This window comes from Benincasa hispida, chromosome 4, assembly GCF_027475165.1.
Source record: "Benincasa hispida cultivar pf3 chromosome 4, pf3_genome.v1.1, whole genome shotgun sequence".
Classification (NCBI taxonomy): Eukaryota; Viridiplantae; Streptophyta; class Magnoliopsida; order Cucurbitales; family Cucurbitaceae; genus Benincasa; species Benincasa hispida.
The window spans coordinates 68,007,430-68,018,313 of record NC_143481.1 but is presented as its reverse complement, the minus strand read 5'-3'; the positions used below and the strand labels follow the sequence as shown (position 1 = coordinate 68,018,313).

General features: G+C 36.6%; 1 protein-coding gene across 2 annotated transcripts; it reads right to left on the bottom strand.

Moving 5' to 3' along the window:
• Window positions 1–4,578: 4,578 nt before the first annotated feature.
• Window positions 4,579–10,016, bottom strand: LOC120075093 (peptidase M50B-like protein). 2 transcript variants are annotated; one of them, XM_039028258.2, is made up of 10 exons: window positions 9,620–10,016; window positions 8,748–8,843; window positions 7,161–7,245; window positions 6,648–6,769; window positions 6,537–6,561; window positions 6,359–6,442; window positions 6,204–6,233; window positions 5,779–5,884; window positions 5,444–5,508; window positions 4,579–4,887 (listed from the first exon to the last, which is right to left on the bottom strand). In XM_039028258.2, exons 1-9 carry the CDS (start codon window positions 9,707–9,709, stop codon window positions 5,445–5,447), a joined length of 702 nt encoding a protein of 233 aa, XP_038884186.1. In that variant the 5' UTR covers window positions 9,710–10,016; the 3' UTR covers window positions 4,579–4,887; window position 5,444. The 2 variants fall into 2 exon arrangements, with proteins under 2 accessions (XP_038884186.1, XP_038884187.1); XM_039028259.2 differs by lacking the exon at window positions 6,359–6,442 and having other exon boundaries at window positions 9,620–10,000.
• Between the last annotated feature and the right edge of the window lie 868 nt (window positions 10,017–10,884).

Sequence of the window (10,884 nt, the reverse complement as noted above, 5' to 3'; positions counted from 1 at the left end):
CTTTCGGTGCCAGAGTCCCGCCTTAATGAGCCCACCGTAGGGAAGAAGTAGATTAGGATAAGAGACTAAGTTACTTTATCATCTTACAGGAGATCAAATAAAGAAATGCACAATACTACCATTCTTTAGGGGGACACTTCCAAGGTACCTCGAGGCGATGCATAGTAACTTTATTCAACCCAACGAGGGAGACCGAGGGATATGCTATCACACTTCCCACTCCCACTTACTATGAACACTCTCTCCTTCCACCTTGATATTGACCTACCCAAACACCATCCGTATGGGGACACGCCAAAGGTGCCTCGAGGCCGAGGGTAGATCTCACAGTGTGGACTATTTAAGAGATACGTGAAAGGTTTAAGTGAAGCATCTTATGCCCCAAGTACCCCCCGCTGAATGTTCTACCTAGGAGTTCATTAACCTAGACAATCTGGCTATTGATTTTAGTCAAAGTCGTCTTTTTAAAACTCTGCTCATAAACAACGTTTGTCTATGAAATATGAATAAGTTCAAGTAGTCACATTTAAACACTTTAATGGACTGTCCTTAACTTGTATGAATGCATCAAATCTATCTAATTCACCTTTCCAAGTAAGTTCCCAGGTAGAGGTGTTACGTGTCTGTCAACTTAAATACCCCAGCTTAGACAGAACCTGTCTTAGACAAAAGGTCCCTTATAGATAGATTTGCTACACTTTAACCTTTTATTAATCAATTTAATCCTATTAAATTAATGAAAAAGATTAAAGCCTTAGGGCTGCTAATCATATTAGAACTGTGATCTTAGGTCTATGTGATTCAAGTTTTAAACATTTTAAAACCATGAATTAAACTTAAGTGGGCATGCATGTCTTTCTTATTTCTTTTAGTTCTAATTTCTCTTTAACTTTTAAAAAGAAACAACTAAAAAACCATTGTGCATAACAAGGTGTTTATAACATTTACAAAATAACCTATATGTCATGCTTCATGTCCGGTCATTACTATACATAACTTTTATATAATGTGTAATAACCAAGCAAACATGTTATCATTCACCTTTATACTATAACAATTATAATATAAAGATGATGCATGTCGATGCTTTTTATGCAAGCATAAATATAACTCTTATATTATATGATGCATGAGCATGCACTTACATAATTAAATCATGCTTCTCTAAATTATAACATTTACAATAAAGAGATGATGCATGACCAATGCATAACCTAAGGTGGGATGATGCATGATCAGAGGTTGTTTGGAGGCTTTCTGCTATTCTTTTGTTACTGGGTTAACTGATTGGTCCCTTGGATCTACATAAGGAAATCTTGCCATCTTCACGATCAAGGCATGTCCTGGTGCCAATACCATGCATGGCGGAGTCATTGCATGTCACACCCCGCCCCGAGCCCGCACTCTTAAGCCCCGAGTAGAGGCGTGAGGGACCGCAGATACCACCCTTTTATGATACCTACTGCCCATCTGAACCTTTGTACTACACTCAATAAACTTTAAGTCAATGAGATAACAACAACTGACTAAGTAGGCCCATTTTATTCCAATAGACTAATGTTTATACAACTTCAAGACTTGACTACAAAGTTTACAAGAACCACTCTTTAAAACCCTTCGAAAGTGTTGACCTTAGCAGCACCCTGGAACTCCTCACCTTTCGCTACCTGGAGAAAAGGAAAACATTTGAAAACGGGGTGAGCTTGCTAGCCCAGTGAGTGACAAGAAAACTGATTCTTATGTAAAAGAAGTACCGTCATGCCTTAGGTACTTTTGCTCAGATACCTTCTCAAAATGTGTCCTTCAGTATCAAGCTACTCGGATACCTTCTCAAATGTCCTTCGGTATCAAGTTTCAAGTAAAACTAGTCATACAATGACTTTCTTTAAAAAAGCATAGAAAACATGTCTTTATCTAAAAGATCTTTCTTTAGAACATGGTTTCTTTAAAACATTTTAAATATTTAGTCACTCACCTTGGTCGTTTAGGAACCTTCCTCTCTAGAAGTTCCTTGATCACCTCGGGCTCCCTTTTGAACCCTAAGATCCATATTCAATTTAAGGCTCAGATTACTCATAGTTCTAAGCCTTATCTAGAGATACTTCCTTCTATAAACATTCTCTAAACTGTCTCAAGACGCTTACTTCAAAATCTTAGCTCAGAACTTCTTGTGGTTTGGCCGGAATCCTCAAATCATTAAGACTGGCCCAAGCTTACCCGACAGCTTGACCCTTCTATCTTTTCCTCATCTCCAGCCTGATTCCTTGTAGCTTCTTCTTCGAAAGCCCTGAAAACTAGACTCTTAGAGCTTTTAGGTGGCTTTAAAATCACTCCAAACTCACGAGTATTCTGGGAGATATCCTCGTCCCAAGTTGATGCTACTTCTAGTCTTCACTGTCTGACAGCATCTCCTTCTCTTGGAACTTCATGACCGATGCATGATCTTCTCCTAACGCATGGGCTCCTTCAAATCCACCTTCTAACACTCTTCCTTACATTCTTTGAAGAGGATTTAGCTTATGAATTGAAGAGACATCTTGTTGTGGTATTTATAGTCCTTATCATCTTTACCAAGCCTCCAACGCATGACACCTCCTACTTTGGGGTGTTTGTACCATGTTTTTTCACCACCTACTCCCTTGATATTCACCTACTCTCATGCCACACACCTACTTGTATTGTCCTCCTCATGCATAAGACTTTCTTTGCATGAAACTTAATTCGTCCAGCTCCTACTAACTCAAGTCTATCCATCTCTCGGTACAGCCATTTGTCCAGATGAGTTCATCAATCTTGCGTAACACAAGCCTCAGCACCGCTTCATCGTTTAGTTTCTGCATCTATCGCTTAGCTCCAACGGCCCATCGTGTAGCTCAATCATTTAGTAAACGATCTCGCTCTCATCAATATCGCGCACGGCCTATCGTTTAGCTACCGCGCCCATCGTTTACCTCCATCGTTTAGCGCTGACGTCTTATCGTCTAACACATCCGCCTATTGTTTAGCATCATCGCCCAGCACCTGCATCTATCGCCCAATGCCCATCGCTTAGTATTCCGCCTATCGTATAACGTGTTTGCTCATCGTCTAGCGCAGCACGGCTATCGTCTAGCACTAACGGCCATCGCGTAGCGCCATCATGTAGTCTATCGCTTAGCGCTCACACATCGTTTAACGCTGAATGCTATCGTATAGTGCTATCGTTTAGCGCTATCGTCCAGCTTCTACACTTATCGTCTAGCGCGTCACTTCTCATCGTTTAATGCCGCGCGCATCTTCACGATCGTCTAGCGCATCGCTTAGCTACGCGCATTGTTACACTATCGTCCAGCGCCCGCCTACACGATCACCTACCTCACCGCTTATTTTCTACACAATCGCCTACCTCATCGTATAGCACTACTCACTTACTAGACGATTGCATACCCCATCGTGTAGCGCCGCTCATTTGCTACACGATCATCTGCCTAGTGCCTTGCACTCAACATTTCGCTTTCTCTACTCTTGCTCACGCATACCCAATGCATGAGAACCTCTTGGCAACGCCTCTTGCCAATACTTCAACCAATCATACGTCCAACCTCACAAATGCATGGTTGCCTTTCTACTCATCTTATGCGTTAATGTCTCTCAATGCATGGTTCCTTTTTTACATTACACTTAGCCAAATTTCACCAATTAAGGCTCAACTCAAAACTACTAAAGGAAAATTTATTCAACACTTAGAAATTTCCTTCTCTTCAATATAGGATTTAACTTTCACTTAATTAATTCCTTTTATCACCTACTTAAATACGAAAAATGGAAATCCGGATTTCACGTTGCAAACTTAGTAGCTTGTGCAGTAATGATGAACATTGTCTCAACTGCATCTGATCTAATGCAGGATTTCAAGACTGGATACATGACACTATCTTCACCGTGGTCGACGTTTGTGAGCCAAGTGGTAGGCACTGCAATGGGATGTGTCATATCTCCTTTTGTGTTTTGGTTGTTCTATAAGGCATTTGATGACATTGGACAGCCTGAAAGTGCTTATCCAGCGCCTTATGCAACGGTCTGTCGTAACATGGCTCTTCTCGCAGTCAAGGGCATCTCTAGTCTCCCAAAGAACTGTCTCTCCCCATGCTATGGGTTCTTTGCAGCAGCCATTGTGATAAATTTGATAGGAGACTTATCAGGGAAGGTCAGTCAGTATATTCCAATATCTACAGCAATGGTAATTCCATTCTATATGGGCCCATATTTTCTAGTGTTTATAGCTTCATGTTCCGAGTGTAAACGGTACTCGAACACCGTTAACATAAATAGTTGTGTTTCATCTGTTATTGTCATATATATGGGTATGAACTATCACATGTAAAATATTTTCAAATAAATTTGTGTTTGGTCATTATTCATAGATAAAAATTAATCATATATTGGGAAGAATATAATAAGTTGGTTGACACCCATATATCAGATGCTTGGATGTCTAATTGCTATGACGATAATGCAAATCTCGCTCATCACTTTTTGAAATATTTATCTAAACTATTGAGATGATAATAAAAGTTTTAAATCTACAAGAGTTGGGACTAAATAAAAGCAAAGTCACTGGCACTAAAACGGTTGTCTAACCAAAATTTAAATAAAATTACACATTTGCAGATGTATCCAATAATTAAATTTGGAAGGTTTATAATTCAAAAGAATATAAGGGAATAAAGAATATGAGAGTTCAATTTTGTACAGAATATATGTAAAACTCAAGCTGGAAGTGAGCATGGTTAGAACAAAAGAGGCTTTCTCCAAACACCAAGGTATAAAAGCTTGCGGATACGCGCAGCCACCGAACAAAAAACTCGAGCAATTTAAAGTGTCAATACTCACATTTTAAACCTGAACCTGATAATGAAATTGAAGCTGAGATTTAAATGGTGACGGCTTGTTATCAACATAAAATAGTATCAAAAGATGAAGGCTGGATAATCGAACCATTGATTTTAATTAGTGTCTTTATACATTGAGCTATATTCAGATTGCAAAATTTAAAAAAGTAAAAAATAAAAATAAAAATAAAAATAAAATAAATAACCTCCTATTATGTGCAATTTTGGCTAACTAATCTCTAGAGGTAATCATGTCTCGCCCATGAATGGAAGAGCACCATTAAACTGTTACCATTGATACCCTAAGTTCATAAAATTTGTTGAGCTAAGAAAGCCATATGAATTTTGCAATTAACTTCGAAACTGCACTTGTATCTCCTTTGTACAAGTTTCTTTACATGTACATCATAGTTTAAACCAATATATCATTGCTTTCAAATATATATATATATGTATAACTATTTTAAGTAACTATGCCATACACCTTAAAGGACAAGAAGACCAAAATATTGAATGTTAAAAAAATCACAATTAAACGAAAGGAAATCAGTAGGGTGGAGATGTTCATGTACCTTAAGATAGGATGACAAGACCAAGATAGATAGAAGCACATAAGAAGATAAATGATATCATTCCCCTGCAAAAATGATCATTCGAATTATGAAATGGATGAGTGATGAGTGGAGAATTGATATGCAATCATGAATGTCTTGACCTATCAGCATTCACATTAGGACATGTGATGAGTGGAGAATTGATGTAAAATCATGAACATCTTGACATATCCCTTCTACAATGATATTATCAAAATTAAAACTTTTGGAAAATATCCCATTCTCTTTTATAGTGCAAGTGAATGATTAGGTATCTGTGAATAAGTTATCCCAAAGATTGAGATGTTAATTACCAAATGACTCCCCATCCAATTCCATTACAAGGACATGGACACAGTTCTGCAAACTTCTCAGCATCGCTCGAGTTGACTCTTCGTGAAATCAAATCATCATATATATCTGCATGAGTTAGGAAGGATAAACCATATGATTTTCATTCATTGACATTCTAGATTTTTAGTAATATTATCATGTTTGGGAGTGATTATGAAATACTTAAAATCACTTTTGTTATTTTTAAAATCACTCTAAAAATATTTTTAATCATTTAAAATCAATTTTAATGATATAAAAACCATGTTTAAAAGTGTAAAATTAAACATTAACTTGATGTCTAATGCTTAAAAGTATATTTCAGTGTAGACATGACGAAAGTGATTTTAACCATTTCAAAATCACTCCCAAATATAGATATATTTATAGAGAGATTAAGATATACCATAAACTGAAAACAAACTGTTCATGACACCTGCAAAACATCAATATAAGAGTAAGCAGCCCTTCTTTATCCAGTGAGGAAAACATATGTAAATTGATAAATGATAAAATATTATCCATTAAAAGAACAGGACAGTTGCAAGCTATAATGTATACCAATGAAAAGAATGACATAACGAAGTATGCGAACTGTAGTCGTTTCTTGTAGAACCCAAACCACCGCAAGAAAAATAATAAATCCTGAGGTATTCAGTTGGTGAATGTCATTTTAAGAGCAACAAAAGTGGTTTTATGTAAACTTCAATTCCTACGAAAAGATCATGGGAACACTTACCAACACAGAGTCCTCTAAGTGTCCACTGTCAAAAATATAACAGGGAGGTAAGAAATTGAATGATAAATAATTTATAGTAAAATCATTTCTTACTCTCTTTCTTTTCCTTACATTTTTTGCAATGAAGAGTACAACAAGAAGAGCTAAACCCAAACAACCCGCTGCAATTCTAGCAGTGAGAAGATTGGTTGACGCGAGAATCATAGCCATTCCCCAAAACGATGATCCAAGATCTAGGTTGAAGTGAACGAATAAATACAATAAGTGGCAGGTCCGCAAAATAGAAATTTATAGAACATTTCAAACTACACCTTTAAATGTTCTAAATGTTTTTTCCAAGTTATGATTGTATACAAGTAGTTGTCTAAGAAAACTAAATAATTTATTCAAGTATGGACTTGAAGCCTCATCCATCTACTGGAAGATGGTAGGGGCGAGTGACTCGGTGAATAATTTGTAGTAACTTTAACGAGTTTTAAAATTAATTTAGATTGTAAGCATATGTATGCTTTTCTCTTTACAGCGGAATGGATGAATGTATGCACACTCAATTTTAAAACATGATCAACCTGTAAATCTTGTTGCTTATCAGGGATTAGTAAAAAAGTGAAATAAGAGAATTACATCCTGCAGGCAAAATCAACCAATATGCCCCACCACGGGTTTGAGTTACCCCTCCCTCGTTTGCATGAACCTGGATTCCTACTACCTGCACATAAACTGGTTATATCAACTTCCTCTGGGTGCATTAATCACAAACCAAGGAAAAGGATATATATATATATATATATATATATATAAAAAGAGATACCATATTGACTTCAAAAATTGAACTTTAACACCAGATCACTATTTAAGGGATTCATGAACTACCAAGATATCGACACGTGGGTAATTGATGGAATAGATAACTGTATCATAGTAAATGAACATCGAATACAATTTAGCAGTGCAGATGCCTTGTATTTAATGTAAGAAAATGGGATGAAAATGTTTAATGGGAATTTCTCAAAATTGGGGCAAGTTAACTAGAATATTCAATAGAAGATGGAGAGAATCTGGAAAATAGGGATAATGTGAGAACTCCCCCACCTCAAAGAACCTCAAACCCAAAAGATTACAGACGCAAGAAACGACAGAAAAACCAGATAAAAAGAAATTGAAATGCACGGATATCTCAGTGGTCCTTATAGCAGATTCATATTCCACATCTAGTGGCAGCAGAAGAATCTTCATGAAAAAGAACACCAGATGCATATCTTTTTGAGTCTCACCTTCAGCCTCCCATATAATGAAACTAAATACAATTCATAAAACAGGCTGGGAATAGCTATCAGTAGGCACGTGTAATGTAACCAAAGAGAGTAATGTCTGTTAAAAACTAATTATAACAGATTGATTGATAAATCCAACTCTCATGGATATCTTGCTTATGGATCTTATATCATTAACATACCTAGTCTTACTACGAAAAGATTTAAAATTATTATGCTCAATCTAAGGAATTCCACAAAAAAATCTGTCCAGATGCCTCTAGACGTCGACTCCAATATCAATTGCAGAGCTCCTAATATGATTATTATTCTTATAATTGTTTTGTTCTACTCCGATAATTTTCCCTTGAGATTACTGGAAAGAAATCTAACAAATTATATCTAGGACTGGGTGTTGAAGTGGTACAGAAAAAGTAGTCTTCTAACCTAATATCAACCTCGTTTTATTGAGTTCAATTGATCCTAGAAACTTCAAAGCAGAACAAAGGATTGGATTGTTTACGTCAACCTCCCACATTGGCAAATCCTTGGGTGACAGAACTCAAGAGCATCCTTTGGTCAATTTGGGGACCTAATTTTTACTTCTTATTGTAACCTTTCTATAGCTATGACTCGTTTGATGTTAACATCTCTAGGAAGCGGCTTACTGTAAACTCCATAAGAGGAAAACAAAACGATGTAGGATAATTTGTTTAGACGGAAAGAAGTTTCAAGGCACGTTATCTTTGAACTTTAAAAATAAACTACATCAGTTACAAACTTGAAACACAATAAGAAACATGCATAGAACATTATGTTCCTTTCACTAGGCTATGAGCATTACGGTAAAGGCGTAGCCAATCAAAAGGATCTATAATTAAAGAAGAAATATGATATTTCTTAGCATATGCTCCATTTCAATCACCACAGCAAATAGAAGTGAAGAAAAGAAATATACCTCACCACAGGTTAGCTTACAAGCTATTGCATGACTTGCTTCGTGCAGGAAAACAGTAATGAGCTTGAAAGGAGTGATTATAAATGTCCTCCATAGCTGTCACATTCAGAGGGAAAAAATCAATATTCATCGAGCAAATAATAAAGGCAAGAATAAAACTTGCTCAGCTGTGATGCACAATAAGGATTCCACCTCAAGAATACTCAAGAAAGTATCATTACTTTTTTTTTTCAAAATCAGAATCCAAAAGCTACTGTAAGTTCAATCAAGTTCCTATGCTCTCTAATTAAGTCAGATATCTAATTCCATTTTCTAAAAAAAAAAAAAAAAAAAAAAGTTGTTTGAGAGATTGAAAAACATGTCAAACAAATACTACGATAAAACATGAAGGAAATTGAGTTCTTCAGAAATTGAATATCTGTACTCAGTTCAAGCCTATTGTTGCGATCTGTACCTGTCCGCGGTCGGCTAAGAAGGCTGAAAATACAGGCAGAGAAATAATGTTAAATAACCTAAACTCTCTCTCTTTCTCTCTCTCCAACCTCAATTTGAATTCTTCAAATACTTAACCACCCACATATCTCAAACATGCTGTTTAAGATGATTTGACAAGAAATACCTAAGTTCATGTAGATTTCTGGTCAGAGGAGAACGCAATCTTAAATGGTGATTTGATTAGATAACAGGGAAGAACCATCATGAATTTCATAGATAAGGAAGACCTAAGTCTGCTTAAACAGTCTACTTCTCAGCATCAAACACGAACTTAAAAACCAATCCTACTTTAGAAAATCATACAAATCTACAACTTAAAACGAGCTTGAAAAATGATTGAAACAAAAACGCAATAGAAATATTCCGACGAAGCTTACCGCGAGGATTACAACGGTGAAGACCCCAATGGTAACTAAGAACACAACCTGATCATGCTGACAGCAACTCCTAAGCTCCCAATTGGGCATTCTCTTTCAATCTCTGAGCCTTTTGGTCGATTAAACAGAAACTCCCCGGCTCCACAGGACAAATGCGGGAGCTACTCAGGTAAAGAGACGATTCAAAAGTGGAGAAGGAAACTTCGGCCTCCGCTTTTGGTTGAAATGTCAGAAGGCCAATGGGCGTTTAGAAAGAAATTTCGAAAAGAATTAAAGAAAGTTATGAAAATTGGAAGCTGCCTTGCAGAAGCAAAGACTCTGTGATTGGTCAATCCAGCTTTGGAGAATTTTTGTCTTTTTCCTGCTTTATAATTCAAAGCTGTTAAACCACCAAGACGCGGCCAATTCAAAATATGAATTTTTTATTATTATTATTATTTAAAAAATACTTTTTCGATCATCTAAATTTTGGATTGAGGTTTTCATTTCGTCCTCAAAACGATATATTTAGTTTTTAAGTTTTGATTTATTTCAATTTAGTCTCTATTTTAAATGTTAAATTTTATCTTTGATACTTGAATTTTGTTTGAATTTAACTTTTAGATTTCAAGATTTACACTTTATATCTCAATTTTTCACTAAATATTCACTTTAAATGTGTTTGGATCATCAACATGAGTATACCAACTCAATGTTTGGTCCACCAACTTTAAATTTTGGTAGAGTTGAGTTGGTATATTTTACCAACTTACCCCACCTCTCCCTTCTTCCAATATTTTCAATGGCTCCACTCATTGGTTACGGTCAGCGACTATCACTGCCAAACTCCGGGAACCAACTCCAAGCTCTGACAACCTCCTCCGATGAAAACTTCAACGACCAACTCTGGACTCTAGCGACACTCCAATAACCCAACTCCAACAACCACCTTTGCACGACCAACTCCACACAACCAATTTTGGACTCCGACGATCACCTTTGACACCAAACTTTGATGACCAACTCCAACAACCATCTTCGACTACAAACTCCAACGAAAATCACCTTTGATGTCCACCTTCAACCGAACAACTCCAACAACCAACTTCGCACTTCGACAACCATCTTTAACGAAAAAACTCTGGCAACCAATTCCAATATTACTTTCATGCGACTCAACTTCGAGTTCCGACAACCACCTCTGACTACAAACTCTAGTGAAAATCATCTTTGATGATCATCTTCGACGACCAAATTCGGAATCCAAAAACCACCTCTAACGACAA

Excerpts from the sequence above, each read along its gene's own strand:
- LOC120075093 (XM_039028258.2), bottom strand. The coding sequence starts at position 9,709 with ATGCCCAATTGGGAGCTTAGGAGTTGCTGTCAGCATGATCAGGTTGTG. Across the intron at positions 7,246-8,747 it reads GTAAGCTAACCTGTGGTGAG|GTAGTAGGAATCCAGGTTCA; the intron begins GTATATTTCTTT and ends GTTTATGTGCAG. Across the intron at positions 6,562-6,647 it reads TACTCTTCATTGCAAAAAAT|TGGACACTTAGAGGACTCTG; the intron begins GTAAGGAAAAGA and ends TATTTTTGACAG.